This window comes from Gobio gobio, assembly GCF_949357685.1.
Source record: "Gobio gobio genome assembly, chromosome: 15".
Taxonomy (NCBI): Eukaryota; Metazoa; Chordata; class Actinopteri; order Cypriniformes; family Gobionidae; genus Gobio; species Gobio gobio.
Window position 1 is genome coordinate 32,913,163 of NC_137108.1, and position 24,169 is coordinate 32,937,331.

The following is a 24,169-nucleotide window of genomic DNA, read 5'->3' on the forward strand; positions in this document are numbered from 1 at the left end:
CCCATACCACCACACATGTCCCTAACATTACCCGTATCCCACCTCAATATCAGCAACAGTGTTTTGCAATACAATATCAACACAATAAGTACAATGTAAGTACATAGTATAAAGTGGGACGAAAAAAGAACCTTAAAAACTGAGAAGATGTGAAAAAGTCCTTAGATTTGATAGGTCTTAGATCTGGCACTATGTATACTTAGAAATATATATTTCACATTTTTTCCAGACTTCACCTTCTCAGAAAAGTGTTATTTGCTGTTATGTTTCAAAATTAGCATAATGAAATAACTAATATTCTGCTCAATGATCAGACACAAATCTTAAACATCATTAAACTCTTTTAATGTACAGTTCAGCCACAGAGTTAGAGTTTACACTTTAGTGAGTTGGAAAAAAAAATGATACAGCAATGACATCATAGGGTCCTATAATGGATGTGAGATAAAAGAATAATCAAGCTGTCTGGAAGAAAGAGAGAAAAAAGAGAAGGAAAGGATTAAGTTAACTAAACTAAAGAAAATAAAGTATAAATAACACTACGAAAAATGCACAGGAATCTAAAGGATAACAGACGCAGAAGGTTAAATGCAGAAGCAGAGAAAGAACACAGGGCAGAGGAAGCGAGGAAAAAGAAAAAAAAAGAGAGGTCAAAAGAAAGCAGACAGGAGAAAAAGCTAAGGGACAAATTAATAGGAAATCAGCTATAAGAATAATAAATAAGCCTTATAGGCATAGTGAGAGAGTCAAAGTGAAAGAAGAGTTTCAGAAATATGTATGAGTGAAAGCACACCAAGCAGCCAAAGAAAGAAAGAAAGAAAGAAAGAAAGAAAGAAAGAAAGAAAGAAAGAAAGAAAGAAAGAAAGAAAGAAAGAAAGAAAGAAAGAAAGAAAGAAAGAAAGGCATGGAATAGTCCCCTAGAGAGAGAAAACATCTAAATGGTCTTGAAAATAAATTGATTCATTTTTGAATCAGTAATTTGGAATTTAAAAAATGATATTAAGCAGACATTAATGCACTTAGCCTTTAAGAAAGAAGAAAGTCATTGAAAGCAGAAAGTAAAGGGAAGTAAAGCACACAACAGGATCAAATAAGCATTAAAAAAGAAGTTGAAAGTGGAAAAAAGAGAAGAATAAAGACAGAATAAGAATACAAAAGTTATATTGCTGAAGCAAACAGCATTTGTACTACAGCAGAAAATGAACAGAAAAAAGAAGGTGAGAGGACAAGATGAACATAACATTACAGGAAATGACAGGAGAAAATCAGAGAGGAAAGCACCTCAGATTTAAAAAAGATAGATAGATAGATAGATAGATAGATAGATAGATAGATAGATAGATAGATAGATAGATAGATAGATAGATAGATAGATAGATAGATAGATAGATAGATAGATAGATAGATAGAGATAGATAGATAGATAGATAGATAGATAGATAGATAGATAGATAGATAGATAGATAGATAGATAGATAGATAGATAGATAGATAGGAGATAGATAGATAGATAGATAGATAGATAGATAGATAGATAGATAGATAGATAGATAGATAGATAGATAGATAGATAGATAGATAGATAGATAGATAGATAGATAGATAGAGATAGATAGATAGTTTGTTTTAGTTTAGAATAAAGAGATGTTTAGGTCAGAGGTAGATTACATTGTGAGAAAAATATCACCCACCCCAGTGCTATTGCTGTATCTCACAGTATTGCTTGTGACAGCAGAAAAATTACACACACTCGAACACTCCAAAGACACTCCAACAAACACGCGCACACAGCCCTATACATACTAGACAAGTTCAGAGATTTATATTTCTCTCTGGGGGAAGTTCCACCAGAGGTATTTGTCTTTGTCTATTGTATATCATCAGCATTCAACAGTGCAACAGATCCAGAGGTTGTAATAAAAATACAGTGTTGGGCCGCTTTTTGAGGCCTGTCATCTACCTGTGAGGCTCTATAAGCACATGATGACTTCCATATCATGGCACTATTGTGATAGTATCAGTATGTACTGTAGATAACAACGACACCATGATATGCTAGACCTGACTGTGCAGTGTGATAAGTATGTACTTTTCTTTTTTGGTGGGATATTTTCTTAAATTAGGAATTCAAAGTCCTTAAATATAAATAATTATATTTTCAGGCTGGATTCGTCTTTTTTCCCCTATAAATATTGGCAGTATTTACAATCTTAAGGTCAAATGGTTCCTCAGAAAACAGTGGTTCACATAGGAAGTGACAGTCTCATCATTTCCTGGCCAAAATAAGCAGAAGTGAGTCAAAGTGCTGTTTTCGTTCAGTACGGAGTAAAGCGGTTGTAGCCTCCACGGTACAAACTTGCCTGTAAACAAACAGAATAAATCAGACATTCTATCATATCAACTGCTGTACTCGCCATGAGCAATTTGTCACATTGTAACTTACCATTGTTCCAACTCCATAAGTGGTGGTGGGTCCCACTGAGTGATGGTAGGGGTCAGTTGTTGTGGCATAGACTCTTCCGTATCTTAAAATTAAAATAAATAAATAAAAATAAGGATGGATGGATGGATGGACGGATAGATAGATGCTCTTACCCATCACTGTATGTGGCTGTTGCAGCTGCTGAGGCCGACTGGGCCACTCGATATGTAGCTGGATATCCTCCCTAAAGACCGGAAGTTTGAAGTATTGCATTACATTGTTATTCATTCAGCAAACTATTTGAATTGCAAAACATGCTTACTAGAGGGACAGTCCTCATGGAGAACCCTGAAGTTTGGATTTGAAATTTCCAGGTAGGTTTATGGTTGTATGTGTAAGCTTAAATTATATAACATTATATAAAAATAATAATATAGGTTGATTTAAGAAGTCAATAAACTTGGATCAATCCTTTCAGTGGATATTTCACCTTGTAGTAGTCTATATTTAGGCTTTTGTGGGATCCTGGCAGTCACATTCTCTGCTTCTTGACCAGCTCATAGCTTTAACCACACTCAACACTACCATTGCGACTGTAACGCATCTTGTGACTTTAGTTTTGATCAATTAAATTTCTACGTGAAATTGAGCCTAATGTTTCAAGAACTTCAACTTGTGGTCGGTTGAGCACTTCGTTTAGGCTAGATTTGACTATACCAAGTCATGACAAACTCTTGGAGATGTGCCGGTAAATAAGTAAATGTTGACTGGTAACGTACGTAGACCTCAGCACCATACAATCCTTCCTGATACACCACTCTGCAGGAGACAGAAAGTAGGCACATTACATAATGCCATAAATGAAATAAAATTAATTAAATGTATATTGTATAATAACAAGTTCAAGTTTTTTTCAATCAATAATTCCAGTATAGTGTAAATCCTAACTAAATGTTTTGTAGTAACATGCCCACTGAGAGAGCGACTGACCCTGGATAGGCTTGTACTGCAGCTGGCGTGGCTGCGGCTGCAGCTGAGCGGATTGTATTGTAGACTGCCCTACCACGTCCACGGAGGCCAGAGCCTCTGTACGCCAAAGTCGGCGTGGGAACAGGATAAGGGAAGCTGGCGACTATTAAACCCAAAAAGTGAAAATTAGAGAGCAAAACAACAAATCACATATTCTAAAGGTGATTCAGGACAGGACATTTCTGGTAACTATTATGGAATAAAAGTTAGAATTAAAAATACCCATACCTGTGTAAAGTTCAGGGGCGTACATGGCCCCCATTACTTGATTGATTTTCCACCCAGCAGCTACAGGAATAGACATATAAATGAGAGTTCTACCAACCCTTTATTTTCAGTATTTTTTTTTGTTTAAAGTGTAACATTTTGGGCAGGAAGCTCACCGTTCACTAATGGCGTCTGGGGCTTTTTTGTAACCACCCTCGCTGTGGCGTTGTTCACCTGAGGATCAGAGTCATTTAGTTGTTTAGTTGTCTCTTCTCCTTAACACAGTAACTTATCCTCATACCTCAATCTTCCTTCCCTCGACGATCGTTCCGTTGAGCTTCTCTCTCGCTCTATCTGCCTCCACTGCGCTCTCGAATGTCACAAATCCAAACCCCTAAAGAAAGGATTGAAATCAAATTGAATCACAGATGAAACTCAAAATAAAGAAGTGACTAACTCAACACAACTGTTAAACCTACTGACCTTTGACCCTCTCTCATTAAAGATGATCTCCACGTCTAGAATCTTTCCAAATTGCTGAGAGATAAAAAAACAACAACAGATATTATTTAAACAGTTACGCATTGAATGGGGTTAGCTGAAGGGATAGTTCACCCAAAAATGAGCATTCAGTTATCATTTACTTATGTTGTTCCAAACCTGGAACCTCTTTTCTTTTGCTGTTCATTCTTCTGTTAGGTGCAATCTTAGTATACTAGTATTTTTTTTTTTTGCCCAAAGAAAGTCAGTTGGTTCGAATGTTGTTTTGAACCTCATTGACTTTAAATGTATATACAAAATGTTGAAACATTTCTCAAAGCATCTTCTTTTGAGCTCTGCAGATGAAAGTCATACTGATTTGGAATGACATGAGACTGAGACAATGATGACCGAATGTTCATTGTTGGGTGATCTCTTTAAATGTCAAAAAAAGGCCAACTAAGTAATGCATTTTATTTGGGACAAACACAAATGCTCTTACCCCAAACATCTGCCTCAGGTCTGGGTCTCGAAACCTAAAAGGGATATTGGAAACGTGAAGCCTTTTGGGTTGGGCCTTCCCAGCTCCTTCCTCCTCACTTCCACTTCCTGTTCCACTTCCAGATGCCACAGTAAGAGACTGTGTGTCAGACGTTACAGGTGCCAAAGAATCATCCTATGAGGGTGACAGGAATGAAAGATAGGGAAGGGAGAAAATGTTGGCGCAGAAAGAGTGAGGAGGAAGTTAAAGAGAAAAATAGAAAATGACAGAAGAAACATTAGTATGCATTTCATGACAACAAACCTTTAGTTCTTATATGGTAAGATCTCTTATCAAACTTACTGCAGTCTAACATTTTATTGGGAGAAAACTGGTTTTATAAAGTGACCACAACAAAACGTAAAGGAGCATTCCTCATCCAGTGATTCCTCTCAAGCAAAAGTGAGGAAATGTGAACAAGTTCCCATTTTAGTGAGCTGTCTAAGTACATGCCTGTTAGACGTAAAAACCACAATTTGCATTGAAAATAGAGCAGTCATATTTTAACTTCAGTGAAGTCAATACCAGCTTAAAGTCATTAACAACGTGTAACTTTCTGAGCGCTGCAACTGAAATATTGTCATATGTAATGCATTATTACACAGCATTTCCTATTGCGCTGAATGTACATGACTGTGAATAAAATGCCCCCATGCAGATCAATACATAGGAGTGTTTTGTGCTTCAAACCCAACACATCAACTATCTCACAATGCATCACGATGCCAGTTCGTATGTCTGCACAGCCTACCTCACCAAACGGCACAAAACTGTTACCATAAAAAAATGGATTAAGAAGTAAAAAAAAGGTGTATTAAAAATGTTCAAAAACAGGAAGAGCCAATAGCTAGAAGAAAAAGAGTAGTCGAGCATAGCGTGACAGAGTAAAGAGGAAGGGAAAATGGTGAAAAAGGTCAAAAAAAGGTATAAAAAACGAATCATGTGAAGTGAATCTTAAAGCAGTGGGGAAAAATGTTATGCAAATGATAAGAATGGTCATTAGAACGAGAAAGAAGGACAGACAGATGGCCAATTCCATATCTATTTTATAATGATGGAAAAAGTTGAAGCAGAAAGGCAAAGTTACCTCTGCTTTAACTCATCCATTACAGATCTGCAATACTAAAGGGTAAAGGGCAACAAAACAGCTCTAATCTGGGCAGAAAAAAGGGGGTGCATTCGGTTCATCATGTTCCCTTCCTTTGATTCCACATAAAAGTTTTCATTTTTATTATTATTTTATTATTTTCAGTTTTTCATCCCAGAGGTCCCTCGTCCAGAGGACTGATTTAGACTTCTCAAAAATCAATATTTAATTTTTATTTAACACTTAAACATGTTTAATTTTCTTTTTTAAAAACAAAGTGCAATAGACTTTGTATATTTTATTGTATTATTTATAATATCTGCCATTAATCGTTTGTGGCCCATAACACAAAAATATTTTATGTTTATCTGTCTCAGCCAAAAATGTCTAAATCAGTGTATCACTATAGATTCAACTATGAGAAAGAAGAATTGAATTCATCGCCAGGAGTTGCATAAATCCTAAATAATTAAATTTCTATCAATAAATTACACTGCAATGACTATCCCTCCTTAGTGTTCCCTCATTGTACAATATAGAGAATCAGCAGCAAAATAAAAAGACACAAAAATAGAAATGATGGGTGTTGATGATCCTAAATAGGGCAAGAAGGTAAGGAAGGGTCTAGAACCGAGTGAACCCCAAAACGGAGAGTAAAAGGCAGAAGCACTAAACAGGGGAATTCAAGCAGCTTACGCATTTCAGCATATGACTTTACAGTTTGATTGCAAAACTGCAACAATGTGCCATTTTTGGAACCAAGACAGGGCAGTGTATTAATAAGGAAGAAAGAGGTAGGGGAGATTTACGCAGACACACACGCACACACACACACACACATCCACACACGCAAACAGATCATGGTTATGGTTAACTCTGAGCTGGCCGGGCTGATTGCTAGCTGTAATGACTACGACAGCAGACAGTCACACAGAAAATACTGTTGAATCATCATCATCATTACATTCATCCAGAGACACAGGCCAGGGAGGGATTTTGGGAGAAGTGACAGATTGAGGGAAGGTGTGATGGGAAGGTATGTGATGATATCACGTCACGATGCAGAGTGCTTTTCTGACTGGACCTGGGAAACATAGATGAGGGGGGAGGGGTCATCCCGTCTGACTCCCCCCCTTGACCCCTCCCTCCACGGCGGCGTCTCATAGTCCCAATATCTGGCGCTCTCTAGTGATATAAGCAATGTGGACAGAAGATGGTGTGACAGAGAAAGAGAGAACTCATTGCATGAAATTTTTCAGTGAAAAAAAAATACTTTCATAGTGAATTTATTACTCTCAGTCCTTCCCACAATTCCTTTGTTAAACTTAAAATGGCCGTCTGCAATTACTGTACCCGATAAGCCATTAATAACGGCTTAAAAAACATTCTAAAAAAACACAACAATAACAATCATACGCATCCATGGTGACACATTAAAGATATGGCATGGGTCCAATAGACAATATTTCAGCAATTACAGATTGACCTTTTAATACAATATTTACATCTGGGTTCATGACTGGCATCTCAGTACTGGTGCCTTCAAAACATTAGTAAATATATTTCATTGCGTTGATAACACTGAAAAACTGTAAGTGTGACAGAAATGATCATTTATTTGAGTTATTCAACTAAATTAAGTCTCTCAGGTTGATTCACTGCACATGACAATACTTATTTTAGGGGTTTTCAGACTTTTTGATGCCATGGACCCCAAAATATGATTAAATACAATACTAAAATTTAACAATAGCTTTATATTTTCATATATTTAAAATATTACCCATCATATTATATCTTGCAACATGCACTCTAAAAAATGCTAGGTTAAAAATAACCCAAGTTGGGTTGAAAATGGACTAACCCAGCGATTGGGTTGTTTTAACCCAGCGATTGGGTTGTTTTAACCCAGCAATTGGGTTGTTTTAAGCAAACATTTAACCCAACCGCTGGGTTAAAACCACCCAAATGCTGGGTTAAAACAACCCAATCGCTGGGTTAGTCCATTTTCAACCCAACTTAGGTTATTTTTAACCCAGCATTTTTTGAGTGTGTACACAATTATATTGCCCAAAGCACATTATTAAAATATTATCTGGAGAATATTTGCCAGTTATTATTATTTATTACTGTTAAAACTAGACTAAAATCAACTAAACTAATACACTAAATTACAATTTAATAATGGCAATTAATCTAGGGATTTTCAACCAGGCTATAGAAATCAAATTATAAATATAATCTCTATCTTAACTTGTTAACTTAAAACCTAACCTAAAATACATTTTGGTCCCTGGACCCCCATTTTGAAAACCCCTACAGTATATAAAATGGAAAACACATGACTCTGAATAAAAATGTATGTAATGCAGTTTAAGAGTAATAGCACCCTGAAACGTCAAACACATCTCTGAATTTCTGCTTATTAAAGCAAATTTGTATATAAACATTTAAGTTTAAAACGTCAAAATTCTAAAGCTCTTTGAAAAGAGAACTAGAGAGCAGAAAAGAAAGAGGGAAGTTTGAATTAGTGTTTCTTCCATAGTAAGTTTAAATATTCCTCTATACGGTGCCCTGAGCCAGCTGAATTGCCATACATGGACAAGGCAAAGGAAGGATGTGTAAAGGACATAGAGATATTTTTAGCTCAGACAGGAGATCCCAGAGGACCGAAGCATGAGATTATATATCAGCAGCCCATACATATTCCTGGCATACCTTTTCTGACGCAAATACATCTGATTTTACTAATTCACAGCAGTGATGGCCACTGTAAAATCATATTTTTATACTCAAATGGGCATTGCTCGACTAGGTAAATTAGATTATTTCAATAAATGTTTGTGCTTGATTTAGTTACCTATTTTGTGTAATATTGACATTTTTTGCATATACTAACAAATGCATTTTCACTTTTAAACTCAAGTAATCTAGATACTCCCCTGTGTTAACTGATATTTAAGACCATATTCTTCTCTAAAACACTCTTTATCCAGTCATTTATTGATCAGGTAATCAATCTTACCGTGTTATTGGCAGGTATAGACTCTGTCCCGTCGAGCTGAGAGCCCTGATAGACTCTCAATTGATGATGATCTGCATATTCAGAGTTTGGATGAGCAGCAGTGAAATCGAGGGGTGGCAGTCGGGCAGCAGGTGTGGGTGGGACTTGTCCAGGTGGAGGGTATGAAGGGGGTTGGGCATAGACCTGAGGAAGTGAAGGGTCACCATTGCCTGGCCCCGCCTCTTGGGCGGTGGCACCCTGTAATGAGATAGAGATGCTGTTTAATAACAGAAATATTAGTTCTGTAAACTGTTCAAGAATAAGGCATAATTAGAGAAAAGATCTGTTTGTGAATAAATGCTGGATTTTGAAGTAGGCCTACATATTTGATACTCTTTTGGAAGATAGTGAAAAGGTATGTATCTAAAAAATAAAAAAAGAACGCATTTGCAACATTGGGTAAAATACTTTTTTACTAAAATATTTTTGCCAAATAAAACTGACCTGAATTTACCTAAAGAAGCCAACATACTGTTACTGTTTGAAGAAATGCAGTACATCACATCAAATATTAAACAGCTAAACCGGACATCGCAAAGTCTAGACAAAAAGTCTGGACAAAGACACAATGTATAAAAAGAGGAGTATAAATGTAGTATAAATGATGCATCTCACCCCTTCAGTGCATTCCACAGGCGGCCCAATACTCACCAACAACTGACGCATGCTTTAATGCAACGCTTTCCCCCGCCCACCTTGCCAAAAGTCCCTTGCACCCACCAATCACAGAGCACCAAATCTGTCTCAAGGGGGGTCTTTACACCAGCTGTGTTCATTTGTTCATGTCAATCATCCCATTTCCCCCTCCTACACTGTAGATCCTCAACAGACACACGTCTGTTTGGATAACAGTTGATTCTTACATACAAACACCTCAATGTTTCAGCTCTGTAAAACTCAGTGATCCTAATCATGTATTGAAATACAATGATCTTGATTTATTTAAACCAGACCAACCAGATTCCTAACTATTGAAGTGTGTAGGAAACAGATCAGGTAAAACAGGTAAGATCACTCAAACACATTAAAGTAACTGTTCACTTCACTCATAGAACAAAAAATGCATGAAAAGTGAAAACTTAAGATATTCAAATTCTCTCAAATATAAACTATAACACATGTAATGCAGGCAATTCTGATTATATTGATAGTGTTGTGACATACCAAAAGCTTTCTGAAATCGAAGGCACAATACAATTATAGGCAGAATAATAGATATAAAGCTTATATGAAAGCTCTTCACACACTTTCTATGTGTTTACTCTTTATCACCAGGCAGATAAGGCAGAGTAAATTTAGACTTCACAGATAAACGGTGACACTAAAAGACACGGCTCTGATTAAATATCACAACCACACTTAGATTCCTTCAGCAGAAACAAAAGTATCATGTTACATCAGTGTCTGTTTCTAATCACAGCTATTATTCAGCATTGTTGTTATATTATACACCATAATTAGTTACAATATATTATATTATACACCATAATTGGTTACAATAACCACTGTTTACAAGAACATGGCATATCTTACTTTCATTCTTTAAAAAAACAACAAAACAAAAAAACAAGAGCAACTTGACACCCCGGTGAAAGATTTACGAGACGCAAACAGGTGTTGTCAGACCTGCAAACTGAAATACTACTGCATGCTGACTCAAAATGTCACTCAGTGTGCCGTTGCTGCTGGTCGCAAACTAAAGATTTTTCACACTTTTCAAACCCGTGAGACCTTTGTTCATCTTCGGAACACGAATTAAGATATTTTTGATGAAATCCAAGAGCTCTCTGACCCCTAGACATCAATTTAATGACCACTTTCAAGGTCCAGAAAGGTAGTAAAGACATTGTTAAAATAGTCCATGTGACTCCAGTGGTTCAACCTTAATTTTATGAAGCGAGAATACTTTTTGTGCGCAACACCCCCCCCCACACACACACACACACACACACAATCAACAATCTCTTCTCATCTCCTACAATCTAAAAAATGCTGGGTTAAAAACAACCCAAGTTGGGTTGAAAATGGACAAACCCAGCAATTGAGTTGTTTTATCCCAGCGGTTGGGTTAAATGTTTGCTTAAAACAACCCGATTGCTGGGTTTGTCCATTTTCAACCCAACTTGGGTTGTTTTTAACCCAGCATTTTTTAGAGTGTATGCTGTTGACGTAGTAAATACAGTGCGGTGCTTACAGAATGCGGGATTACCATTGGCCGACGCTGTTCACGTGAGCACTACGACGCATGTGTGTGATGCTGACGCAGGAGCTAGCCAATGGTGAGTCGTAGAACTCTGAAGTGCTGCACTGTATTTAGAAAAATTAATACAAAAATAGTATTCTCATCGTTTCATAAAATTAAGGTTGAACCACTTTAGTCACATCATGGACTATTTTAATGATGTCTTTACTACCTTTCTGGACCTCAAAAGTGGTCATTAAATTGCTGTCTAGGGGTCAGAGAGCTCTTGGATTTCATCAAAAATATCTTAATTTGTGTTCCGAAGATGAACGAAGGTCTTACGGGTTTGGAACTACATGAGGGCGAGTAATTCATGATTTTCATTTTTGGGTGAACTAACCCTTTAAGAGTGCATGACAGACCGTGACTGACCTTTAGACTTTAAACTTTGAAAGCTTTATTCAACAAGTACACACAACAAAATAACTTAAATAAACAATACCAAGCCATGTTCTGGTACAGGGGATATGAAGAACAATCATAAACATGATATTGTTTGAACACAGTCCATTAGTTATTTTGCGAGATCTGAACATAAACTATTCAGTTTGCCATCCTAATTCTTTATTACTGTGAGAGTATTTAAATAATGCCTCTATCTAGCCGATAAAAGGTATTTTCAGGCACATTGACAGATACGAGATTTCTTCACCCTCACACACACATTGGCCTATTCAGCTGTCAGGTTTGGGGTTAAAGATCAGAGGCAGGATGCCAGGTGCCTTATCTGACAGCTGCAGGATCATTCAAACACACACACACACACACAGCCCTGATGACCAGAACTGCTTATGTAGTCTATACTCATGTACAAGGCTCTTTGGAATACTTGATTCTGGTTGGCCAGTTGTGGGATTATGGAGTCAGAGCTTTCTATTGACTGCTAAACAATATTTTATCCAAAACAGTGTTATTTCTATACTGTTAGTATTTATTTTGAATTGGCTTTTATTTGCATATTTTTATTTTAGTTTTAGTCATTTTTATGTGCTATAAAAAAACTCAAACTAATATATATTTTAAGTTAAGATTACATTTTTTCATCAAATATTTGTATTTTATTTCAGCTTTATTTCAATTAACATGTTTTTAAACAGTTTTAGTTAACAATAACAACACTGATCCAAAGCAATATAAAAATGAAAATTTTCAAAGTAACAGTTTACATTGTTTCACTCTCTCAAATTCAAACAAGTATTTTACCTACATTTATTTGTTTATTAGCCATGTAATGTTGGTTGCGCAAGTCATTATTAAAAAATAAAACATTTTAAGGTGATACATTACTCCTCAGATTTACATCACAGTCTTTTGGGGGGAGGGGGGGGTATTTTATGATTTATGAACATACATTATTCCTAACATATTAATTGTTCCATTAATAAATGCACATGCATACGCACACACAAAAATATGGCAAATATGCCATATTTTTGCTTTTCTTATTTTGCACCAACACACACAACTATCAAAAAAATTATTTCATTTCTGATGGGCCCCATTGACCTTCCATTGTATTTTTTTTCCATACAATGGAAGTCGATGGCTACCGTCAACTGTTTGGTTACCGACATTCAAAATATCTTCTTTTGTGTTCAGCAGATGAAAGAAACTCATACAGGTTTGGAACAAATTGATGGTGAGTAAATGATGACAGAAATTTCTATTCGGGTGCACTATTCCTTTAAGGGAGCAGGAGCAACTAAGAAAATGCCTCTTTTAAGTCCTATGCTTTAGATGTCAAAATCTGTCACTGTGTATCACTTTAGATAAAGTCAAGAGATCTTCTGACTCTACATCTATTTCTATATCTCTAATCTGTGTGTTTGAGGCAATCGGCAGTGAGAAGAACAGACTAAAAATACAGCGAGTGTGACCGAGAGAAAGAGCAGGCACACCGTTTATCAGCTGTCCTGGAATCTCTCTCTCTCTCTCTCTCTCTCTCTCTCTCTCTCTCTCTCTCTCTCTCTCTCTCTCTCTCTCTCTCTCTCTCACACACACACACACACACACACACACACACACACACACACACACACACACACACACACGCACACAAACACACTGAACCTGTTTTCAGTAGGCCACCTCGCAGGGACAAATATAACTAACAGAGGGACGCAGCGTCCTTCGCTGACAGAGAGAAACACATTTCATGTCTTCAGAACCTTTGGTGGACGACCGTTTTTAGTACATACACAAGCCTCTTGCTGCCCAGTGATTGTTTGATTTGTTCAACATTTTACCAGACATGTGACAGGGACTGCACAAGCAAAGTTCTTAAAATGCTTAAAATAAACAAATTGATTACAATTGTAAATAAATAAACAAGTAAATAGAAAAATACACTATTGCAGAGAAAGTGTGAAAGAGGAAGAGGCAGAGAGAGAAAGGGACACGTTTACCTGTACAATGCTGGGGTAGCAGGAGGCTGTCTGGGGATAAACAGGGAGTCCGTAGGGCTGAAGGATCACAGTAGGGGAGGACAGCATGGTGCATAGCCAGAGAAAAGGGCAGAAAAAAGGAACAGCTACAAGGGATGGGAGACCAGGAGGAGAGAGAGGGGAAGGTAAAGGAGAGCTTTCTGAATAAAAAAAGTACCAGACTGAGAAATTATAGGATCCAAACAGAGGAGGAAAAAAGATCCAGGGGTATGAAAAAGAAACGGAGAAGAAGAGTGTGTTTCTCTGCACTAATGGCTGGCGTCACAGCTTCTAAGCGATAAATGAAACGAGAATTTTAAAAGAAAGTCAAAAATAAGACCCTCTCCAAAAGTTAAGAGTGCGGAGTTAGTCTGTCTCTCAAATGGCAGAGGAGATCAGTACTGAAAGATCTCTGGGGGACACCGCATGTGTGTGTGTGTGTGTGTGTGTGTGTGTGTGTGTGTGTGTGTGTGTGTGTGTGTGTGTGTGTGTGTGTGTGTGTGTGTGTGTGTGTGTGTGTGTCTGTGTGTGTCAGTCGGTATATTTGATAGACAGAAACACATGCTCAGAGTTGTGTTACACTCCTTTATAAATAGTCCCCATTCCTCCTTTAGTTGAGCTGGTATCACCAATGGGAATTAAACAGCAAGTCATGCAGTAATTCATAATTTAGTCCAAACTTTAATAACACGGATGTTTCTCATCACGTCTTGCTGAAAAAGACACAAGCAAGTGCATAAAAGACCAAAATGTAAAGCCATGACATCACTTTGTTTTGACAATCTGACGTATTCGGTTGTTGTGCTGTCATACTTGAAAAAAAAACAATGTGCCTGAAAAAAATTGAAAATATAGTGTGTAATAAAAGTGCATTTTGACTTGCACTCCTGCTCCACCTCTAACCATAACTGCATATTGAAAGCATGGAACATAAATGAAAATTAAAGTATTTTACATTATTATCAGAACAAAAAAAATCGTATTTTTCTTTCAGCACCACTGTTAAACTAATATCATATTTAATTAATTACTATTAACGTCTATGGCTCTAATGCTGGAGCCAATCTGTTTTATCATAAAGTTTAAGAATAGGCCTTATAATCAATCATTTCACAAGAATACTGAACAAAGTGTCATATTCAAATTACTGGACTATTATTATGCAAACCCAGGCACTCAATATATGTTTATAATTAAAGGTTTTTCATTTGGAATCAAGTTTTGGATAACTAAAAGTAATTCAGGCAACACTTGAGAGATGCATTGTGTGAATGTAAAAAAAAATGTTTGTTGTAAAAAAAAAAGAAAAGAAAAAAAAAGTTAGGCCTACTAAATCAGTTGAAGTCGTTTAAATTTGTACAGTGTTGTAATAATAAATAAATAAATGTTTTGCCTTTATGCTAATCTTATAGATTACATTTATTGTTATTATTTTGGTATCTAACAAAAATATTCTCTTCACATAGGCCACAGCAAACAGTGAAAAAAGAGTGACTGGCCTTCGTAGGCCTACATAGTGCCTGCCTATTTCGTTACCTACCAACGTCACAGCAGTTCGGCAACACGTAAATAAAGTTCCCCTAGAATCCCCACTTGTAAATATCACGTTGAGTCATGCATGTGCTTGGAAAACTATTTCCACTTAAAGACCGAATCTTCATGGGTCATTGTCTTCTGTTCGCCCAGTTCTGAACAGAAACGCGTTTTAATTCATTTCTTTGTAAATAATCGACATCAAATAATTTCTCTGTTGTTTTATAGGAGTGCGTATTTTATATAAATGCTCCTTTTGGCCAATAGGGGGAAGCACATAATTCATAAACAGTGATTTTAACGGAAGACGCAGAGCTTTGTGGGTTCTGTAGTTTGAAATACGCATATAAATTTCCGGGGAGGCTGAGAGCACGTTCTCTTTACTGTGCGAGCCTGACACAGACAGGTAATGGCGGCCTGGGCCTCCCTATTTCTGTCATAATTTCTCATTTTTGCTCACATTGAATGTTTTTAGTTCAACATTATTAAACTTGTGTATAATAAAGGACTGTTTTACACGTCCAGTTTTTTAGTGGGTTACCTCATGCGGAGAAACTAGCTTTATCTCGCGGTGCAGGGCAACGTGTTTCCACAAGGCGTTCCGGCCTAGTCATGAAGTGTTATGTTCATATGTTAACATGAATTTCCGCTTAGGACTGTTGAATACATTAAGGTTCTTCAAGTAGAATTTGGATGGTCTAGAATAAAATGTATTGAAACGAAGGCTTCTGCTATAACCAAGATAAGAGGAAACACTGCTGGTTACGTGCTGTATATTAAATGTATTACTTTTATGTAATAAAAAAAATACATATATTTTCAGGCGTCGATAAGTCGCCATGCCGGTTGCCAGGAGTTGGGTTTGTAGTAAGACATACGTCACCCCCAGACGTCCCTTCGAGAAGTCACGTCTCGACCAGGAGTTGAAACTCATTGGTGAGGACAAAATGAAGGAAAATTATTTTATTACTTGTGTCCATAATGTGGGGGGAATATAATTTTTAACAATCTTTATTTTTTCCACAGGCGAGTATGGACTCAGAAACAAGAGGGAAGTCTGGCGTGTAAAGTTCACTCTGGCCAAAATCCGCAAAGCTGCCAGAGAGCTTCTCACTCTGGATGAGAAGGATGCTAGACGTCTCTTTGAAGGTAGATGTTTGTTAATTGTGACTTTAGGTTGTATTAAAAACTAAGAGGCCGATGATTAAAATATTTAAAGTCAGATTGTCAGTGTTGCCAAGAATTCCTCGTGAATGAGGCCATATATTTGCTTTATATCTTTGTTTGGTATTGTATACATTACATTCTGCTCACCGTTTTCTTTTTATTTTAGGTAATGCTTTGCTTAGACGTCTGGTGCGCATTGGAGTGCTGGATGAGGGCAAGATGAAGCTCGATTACATTCTGGGCTTGAAAGTAGAGGATTTCTTGGAGAGGAGGCTGCAGACCCAGGTCTTCAAGCTTGGCCTAGCCAAGAGCATCCACCATGCTCGTGTGCTCATCCGTCAGAGGCACATCCGGTAAGATGCATAAGTATGCAGGATGTGTAGAACCCTCATAGTTCAGGACTTCGTTAACTATTTCCCTGAAAACTTGTGCATTGAGGTTTTCTTCCTCTTTCATTAGTTGACCATGTTTAAACTCCTCCTGGTGAGTGGGAATGAGATATTCTGCAAGGTCAATTCGGTGATTAAACCGTATACCTTTGCTTATAATAAAAGCCCAAAACCCCAGAGCTTTCCGTGACGTCTGGGGTGCTTTATTGCACGAAACAGAGTCTACCAGGTAACGTATGTGGGCACTTTGAGGTCTTCTACTGTAATATAGCTACATTTTCTCTTGGCCAGTGATTTAAACCCTAAAACCGTCAGATTGTCAGTGGTGTCAAGAATTCCTCGTCAATGAGGCCTCGAGCTCAGTAGCAACAGTTCCTGAAGTGAACCTTCAGTGCATGTGGCTACATTTTTATTTTTCTGCCGTTCTGCAGGGTGCGCAAGCAGGTTGTGAACATCCCCTCCTTTGTGGTGAGGCTGGACAGCCAGAAGCACATCGACTTCTCTCTCCGCTCACCATACGGTGGTGGACGCCCTGGCCGTGTGAAGAGAAAGAATGCCAAGAAGGCCCAGGGTGGTGCTGGAGGCGGTGATGATGAAGAGGAGGATTAAACTCCTTCCCTTCAGTGGGGTGGAGAGACTCAGCAGTGCTTGCTTTGTTTGCTCAATTCCTTCAAGTTTTCAATAAAAATGGTTTATTCCCAATTGTCTCCGCTTGTCCTTTTAAAGAGTTACATTTGTATTAACTGATACATGTTACCATTTAGAATTGTAACTGATTTATGAATTTATACAAATTTTCCTGAATGCAGTTTACCCAAAGGGTTTCTAAATTGACCCAAACTAACCTAAAGGTTCTGTTGCAAGACTTCAGTCTTCTATAGTGAATGAGTTGGGGTTCCTGTGTAATTCCAACTCCTGAATCCACCTTATTTTTCAATGCTAAAGTAAGCTATTTCCTGAGAATGTAAGATTTCTGATTCATTAGCAGTTACAAGTAAATGACTGGAGTGACAGTGCAGTAAAGCTATTTGTGCTACAAACTGAGTTGCCGTATAGCCCAGAATTGAAAAGCCTCTTACAAACACTAGTGAAATGAAAAACATTGATCAACCCAAGTGAAAATCATTCATATGCATAACTGCAAACAATAGATTCTATTTCAGATAAATTGTTCTTTTAAACTTTAAATCCAAAGAATTGTGAATTACATAAACCAGTGTTTGCATAAAATAAAATCAGTTTGCAACACTTGCACCACTAATAACAAAGTGACTGACATCTTGTACATAAGGTGTATAGATTTGTATATTTGGCATAGAAATACCAGAATTTTCCCCAACTATGAGCCTGATGGGTTGAATACATAATGTTCTAGTCAGATTTATTGTGTCTCTTGTTACAAATCAAACAAACATATTTCAAATATACACACTTGAATGGCTGAATTGCAGAAAAATAGTTTGTTCAATTCCAGAAATTAAACCCACCTTCACTGGGGTACATCGGTTATAAGCAGCCACTGAATCTAAAATATGTCACTTCAAATAAGACATTTAAATATAATATACAGTATCTGAAATCTTATATTTTCATATCTTTATGATTGCACTTGAAGCTAGTCACAACTTACCTTAATACATAAAGTTTTTAGTTAAATGATCTATTTACTTAATTGTGCTTTGTACTCTTAAACAGATAGTAAGCACCTATCTTGAAGTCTGCAGAAGTCTTGTGCTTAGGCCCAAAATAGTGACGCATCCTTCATCTATAGGTCGTCCTGGGGACTGGTTTGACCTCTCATCTCAGTGTATCCCACGCTGCTTGTCTGCTCGCTGTGAGTGAGGTAAAATATAAAACTATACACAACTTGTGTGAGAATTTGCATTGCACTTAACATCACAGAAAAATTGTAGAATATTTAATATATTTGTTTTTACCTTTCACCATCCTTTTCCAGTGTTTTAGCAGTGAGGGGAAAAAAAATATGGTCATGCTTTAGCAAAATCTCAATAGAATATATTACGTCAAATGTAGGAGAACATTAGTGTGTTTCTAGCATTTGCTGACCTTTGGTCGTAGCCCTGCTACACCACCTGCCTTCTTTGGTACACCCAAGGTATCGAACGAGTGGCTACGCACTCTAATAGCTCTCTTGAGATGGAGAGGGAGTCATAATGTGATTCATTTGATCCTCATTTTAATGTCAAACAGTAACAAGCCCAATCCAGTAACAATATCAAGGCCTAATGTCTATTGCTCTGAGGTTATCTACCTTAAAGTTCTCAATGAATCCTCCACCACCCTCAGGAACACTCCTTCCCCCTTCAACGAGGGGGATGCTGGGCAGTGACGGCTCTCCCAACATGCATTGGGAGCGGGAAGACAGTTCAGATCGCAGTGCATCCAAGAGAGATGAACGTGTACGTGACTGAGATCACAAAAGGAGAGAAATAGAAGCACAAGTGTTATACAAGGAGGCTGTGATATAAGTGAATGGTTAGTTCAGGTGTTTTATGTCTGGTTACCTCCAGTCGACTGAATTTCTCGGCCTTGTAACAAGAGATTTCAGCGTTTATAAGTTTGGTCAAAAGGAACTCTCTTAAAACTGAACCCTGGAAGTGGAAATTCAGAACATTATCAGGAACTAATTAAAAAGTTTTTATTTTAAATAAAATGGGATTTGCATGTTTTTGTTGAATTTTAATTTTATAAGCATTCACGTATGGCAAAGGAAATGTAGTAGGTCTATCATGTTTCTTATTTGAGATCAAGTGGTAAATAATTGTACTGAGACAGTTGAAAGCTGCCTTGCTGAACCCTCTGAATTATTATAACTTATATGATCTCACCTCGGTAAAAATGGGCGGAGTAGGAAGAGGTGGGCCAAATGGGGGCACATCCTCCCTAGCAGTGACAGATACCTGTCAATCAAACAAGAGGTTTTGAAGCTATGTGGTGCACAGTGAGCGCTGATAAAGCTTTTCTTTTTACTCAGATGTTTCTAAAAATAAGGAGCTAGATGATACATCAAATTAAAATTGTATGTGGTGTGTAAATACCACACTGACAAAGCAAGATACCGTCAATTTTAGCTGTAAATGAGAGCTATTATCATCACTTCAAAAAATCTCCTCCAAGAAAAAAACTTCATCCCGTATTATAGTAGAATTTTAAATGGAAAATTATTTTTTAATTTTTATTGAAATATAAAATCTGCAAATAATAATAATAAAAAAAAAAAAAAACAGTGTTGAGATGAAGCAAAATGTAGCAATTTTTTTGTTTTACCTGAAATGATCCTCCATCTCCTCCTCCCTCATTTTCCCTCTTTATTCTCCGTACTGCAATGAAACAATGCAAGAAATGGGATCTGATCACATCCGAAATAAAGGGAGTGTGACCCTCCTGGTAAACCAGAGCAACAATATCATTCCCAATGTGTCTCTTTCTCTGCAACTGAGGGGGAAAACAGAAGAGTAGAGTTGTAATTCCGTGGAAAAGAATATTGTTTTTAAGTTTGTTTGTTTTGATTGTTTCATTCCAGGATTTCAGTGGCTCTTTTTGCAGGTTATCCATACACTAGTAGGCAGCATTGTAGCGAGTCTAGCCAGTCTAGCCGACAATTGATTTTTTTTAGTGAATCATTCATTCATTTATTCATTCATTCACTGAATTGATTCGTTCCTGAACGAAACAATGCAAGTGACTCGACAGATTCGTTCAACCACACTGATTCATTCGGGAACGAATCACCACTAGTAGGCTACTGTGTGTTAATGGGAGACGCAGATTGGACCTTTTTTATGGAAATATTTTCATTGGCGAAGCAAAAATACATTAAGCAACTATCAATGTTGTGTCAAAAATGTAAGTTACTCAATATTAACTTCTTGTTTATTGTTGAAATGTTGCTTAAAAGCAAAACAGAGTCGTGCTGTTGGTCTGAATATTAGCATATTATAACATGCATTATGATACAGAGGTTTGATTAAAGAGGTGAATTGTTTATTTTCATTAATTTAACAACACGTTCGTTAAATTTAACCTGTTGTGTATCTCCTTCTGTGAACGGCAGTTTAGTGACAACATGGAACATAATCTCTCGTCCATGGAAGGAGGTGAAAACGGCTTCATTTCCTGTCTGTCCATGAGAGACATCCAGACCTCCCCTGAACCTAAGAGATGGAAAATGTTTATGTTCTTTTGACAGGTGATGATAATACATTTTAAAGTAGTGTTTTGTTATTGATTATATCAATCAATACCATTAGGAGTGAGTCCTACTCTCTTACCCAGTAAATCCTTGCAGGTTGACTGTGTGCCCGAGTATTGATAAAAACTCCAAAAACTCCTCACTTTCCTCATTGTTACTGAGAATATCTTCCTCTGTTAACTACATCACATACATCGAAAACAAAATAATGTAACAGTAACAAGAAATTACAAATATATCCATTTAGGGTATTTATTCGTCAAACAAGACCTACAAAGCTGGCATTAGAAAACAGGTAAAAGCAGTAAAGTTTTTTTTGTTGTTGTTGTATTTGCATACCTGTCCTTCTCTCTGGTATAAGACACCAAATTTAAAGTTTTGAGACACTCTGTGTTCATCAAACGCCATTATGACCTCTGGGGCCTTTTGATGCAGAAAGAAAAAAGAAGATATTTGACATTGCATTGATTGCGTCAGAAACGTTGTTACTTTATGGAATTTGTCAATTTATAAAACAAGAATTGCAAGTTAGCACTTCCGCCAGATCATAGTACAGACAGATTTGACAAGTGAAAATGTACCTTTAAGTAGCTCACAGCCTCAAAACATGACACACTGACACTGGAGCACAGCATCTTGAATAAAAACAAATCAAATCTAACCTTCTATTCACTTTCATTCAATTGTGAATCAAGTTTATCCGGTTGTGAGATACCTTTGCCAGCTCCACCGCCGTGGGAAATTGTTGAAAGAGAGAAACAGAGAATGTGCCATGAATTGAGCACTCCTTCATTCTGATAAAAGAAAGAAAGAAAAAAGTTATTATTGCACATCATCATAAGGAATTACATGCAAGGTGGTCACAAAATACACACCTCAGAATGACTCTCAGGCGATTTTCCTCTTCCTCAAGACAAACAGATAAAACTAGGGGCCCTAGAGAAGGGTCACAGGCAGTGAACGAATGATGATACTGCAGCAAAGATGAAAGAAAGGCATGAAAATAATAAACAACAGAACTATCTAGTTTGTGAGGGTCTCTTCAAAAGAGTTGGAAGTTTTCCAAAAGAAAAAGAAAAAAGATCACTGACTCTGTGGCGGAAGAATTCCTGATAGACTCTAGCTTCACTGTCTCTCTCCATGATGTCATAGCTCTCCAGACCAAATCCCCCCTGTGAGAGAGTAGGGCTGGTCTCCACATGTCTATCCAGGGGAGGGTCGATCCAATAACCTCCAGATTTAGGGGGCAGGATGAGAGGTAAGCCATCTCCAATCTTTAACAGCCGTGTCTGAGTGATCAATAGTGATTGTGTAAGTGAAAACTTGAAACTATATACACTATGGTTCAAAGGAAATATTTTAAAATGTATTTTATTCCTGTGGTGACAAAGCTGAATTTTCAGCAACCTCTAGTTTTCAATGTCACACGATCCTTCAGAAATCATTCTAATATGCTGATTTGTTGCTCAAGAAACATTTCTTATTTTAGCAATGTTGAAAACGGTTGTGCTGCTTCATATTTTTGTTGAAAACCGTGATACATTTTTTCAGCATTCTTTGATCAATAGAAAGCTCAAAAGAACAGCATTTATTTTAAATCGAATTTTCTTTGTAACATTATACATGTATTTATTGTCATGATTGATCTGACCCCAAACTTTTGAATGGTATGTATTTTATAAGTACAAGTATGGAACGTGCACATGCATATGAAGGTGTTTCTTCATCCACTGGCATTTTTAGCCTTGGACTATTCGAAAATAAAGTCTTAAATCATGCTTTTTACTCTCTCACTAAAATTTTTCCGTTAACAGTGTATATACATGCATCACTAAAAGTGTGTCATCTTTTTAAAACATAATTTCCACCACAGTGAAACTTCCACAACATCTCAAAGTGTGTACCATGTTTAATCGCATTCAGTGATGAAATGACATTTCTAACATTTTTCTAATAAAGGTGGTTAGACGCTAAATATATATTATTGCTAAAATATATACATTAAAAAACTGACATTTTTATAAATATAATAAAACCTTGGACATAACGCCCCTCATGATTTGGTGAAAATAGTTCCCTATAGAGTGAAACTTTCGCATAAACAAATAGTTTTGGGTAACCACCCCTAATTTATATTTTTAGGCAAAACCCCTACCCTCAAAGGTGGTGGGAACTCACAACGTTGTTCATCCAATCTGCTACCCTGCAGACAAACACAACCACAGAGAGAGATCATCATTGCGACAGAACAAGCCAACCAGACTGTACTTACACTGCGTGTATACTCTGACAAAGAATGTGGAGCGAAAGAGAGAAAGATGAGGACGTTACCTGTAGCTTTTCAATAATGGCAAACAACTCCGTGACCTGCAGAGAAATTACGAGATAATGACAGAAACAGTGAATGTTTCAGATAAAGCATGCTACAAGGTATAATCAGAATATTATCAATATAAAATGTAATTTGTCCAGTTTCTCCTCAACGTTTCTGTGATTTGTTTACTTTCTCCATAGTTTCATTTTCAACATCTTCAGAACGTCTAAAACGGGAGATTTCTTACCTTCTGACTGGACGGTGCAGAAGTGAGTGGCTTAGCCTCACTGGAGGGAGAATCCAAAATATCCAGTATGCTGTGACCCACAGATTCTGCACAGCTGTAACAGAGACAAGCGTTCTGGAAAAGTCTGCATGCGATAACTGAGTTCAAACACCTGAGCACAGCAACAAACCCAAACTGTAAGCTGACCTGCTCTCATTTCCGGTGATGAACTTGTCAATCCTGCACACAGAATAAAGACGGAACATGACAGAAATCCTTATTTCAGACAGCATTGTTTTTAAATTACAGTAGAGTCTGAATGCTATCCGTCATATCCACTCACCCTCCGTAAGCTCCGAATGTGAAACTTCTTTTTCTAGAGAACAACTTCTCGTTTCCACCCTCCATGGTAAGTGTTTATTACAGGCAGCCACAGAAATATGCTAACCAGGCATGCAGGCCATCACTCCTGATAGGGAATTAACTGCTTCTCTCTGTCTGTGTGTGTGTGTGTGTGTATGTGTATCGCTCTCTCTCTCTCTCTCTCTCTCTCTCTCTCTCTCTCTCTCTCTCTCTCTCTCTCTCTCTCTCTCTCTCTCTCTCTCTTTCTCTCTGCCCCCTGCTACTCTCTCATTTAATCTCTCCCTACATCCTTCCTTGTCTCCTGCTGCCTGTTGACTGACAGGAGTAACTCTTGCATGCCCATCTCTTGCCACTGACATCAGAGGTCGTTGAACTTCTGCACATATCGGACCAACTAAAAGGCTCTGAATAGATACAATGGTGAATATTCGCTCTCTGAATTCGTTTAAAAGCGTTTGTGTAGCGTTTA

The 24,169-nt window shown here is 37.3% G+C and overlaps 3 protein-coding genes across 5 annotated transcripts; 1 reads left to right on the plus strand and 2 right to left on the minus strand.

Annotated features, from left to right (window-relative positions):
- Positions 1-328: 328 nt before the first annotated feature.
- On the minus strand, positions 329-14,013 carry rbfox1l (RNA binding fox-1 homolog 1, like). Its single transcript, XM_079837133.1, has 12 exons — positions 13,478-14,013; positions 8,792-9,028; positions 4,641-4,814; positions 4,142-4,195; positions 3,960-4,052; positions 3,835-3,892; positions 3,680-3,739; positions 3,413-3,554; positions 3,202-3,241; positions 2,596-2,666; positions 2,444-2,525; positions 329-2,360 (listed from the first exon to the last, which is right to left on the minus strand). The coding sequence occupies exons 1-12, from the start codon at positions 13,562-13,564 to the stop codon at positions 2,316-2,318; spliced, it is 1,143 nt and encodes a 380-aa protein (XP_079693259.1). The 5' UTR covers positions 13,565-14,013; the 3' UTR covers positions 329-2,315.
- Positions 14,014-15,394: 1,381 nt separating this feature from the next.
- rps9 (ribosomal protein S9) lies at positions 15,395-17,286 on the plus strand. 2 transcript variants are annotated; one of them, XM_079836075.1, is made up of 5 exons: positions 15,395-15,434; positions 15,852-15,964; positions 16,055-16,177; positions 16,362-16,548; positions 16,655-17,286. In XM_079836075.1, exons 2-5 carry the CDS (start codon positions 15,868-15,870, stop codon positions 16,656-16,658), a joined length of 411 nt encoding a protein of 136 aa, XP_079692201.1. In that variant the 5' UTR covers positions 15,395-15,434; positions 15,852-15,867; the 3' UTR covers positions 16,659-17,286. The 2 variants fall into 2 exon arrangements, with proteins under 2 accessions (XP_079692201.1, XP_079692200.1); XM_079836074.1 differs by having other exon boundaries at positions 15,396-15,434; positions 17,016-17,286.
- A 654-nt stretch (positions 17,287-17,940) lies between these two features.
- Positions 17,941-24,017, minus strand: rap1gapl (RAP1 GTPase activating protein-like). 2 transcript variants are annotated; one of them, XM_079836572.1, is made up of 18 exons: positions 23,681-23,853; positions 23,545-23,577; positions 23,359-23,452; positions 23,129-23,164; positions 22,953-23,000; positions 21,889-22,086; positions 21,673-21,770; positions 21,513-21,591; positions 21,379-21,432; positions 21,137-21,220; positions 20,877-20,977; positions 20,630-20,759; positions 19,873-20,040; positions 19,434-19,505; positions 19,110-19,196; positions 18,857-19,012; positions 18,642-18,735; positions 17,950-18,416 (listed from the first exon to the last, which is right to left on the minus strand). In XM_079836572.1, exons 1-18 carry the CDS (start codon positions 23,743-23,745, stop codon positions 18,382-18,384), a joined length of 1,632 nt encoding a protein of 543 aa, XP_079692698.1. In that variant the 5' UTR covers positions 23,746-23,853; the 3' UTR covers positions 17,950-18,381. The 2 variants fall into 2 exon arrangements, with proteins under 2 accessions (XP_079692699.1, XP_079692698.1); XM_079836573.1 differs by lacking the exon at positions 19,110-19,196 and having other exon boundaries at positions 17,941-18,416; positions 23,681-24,017.
- Positions 24,018-24,169: the final 152 nt, after the last annotated feature.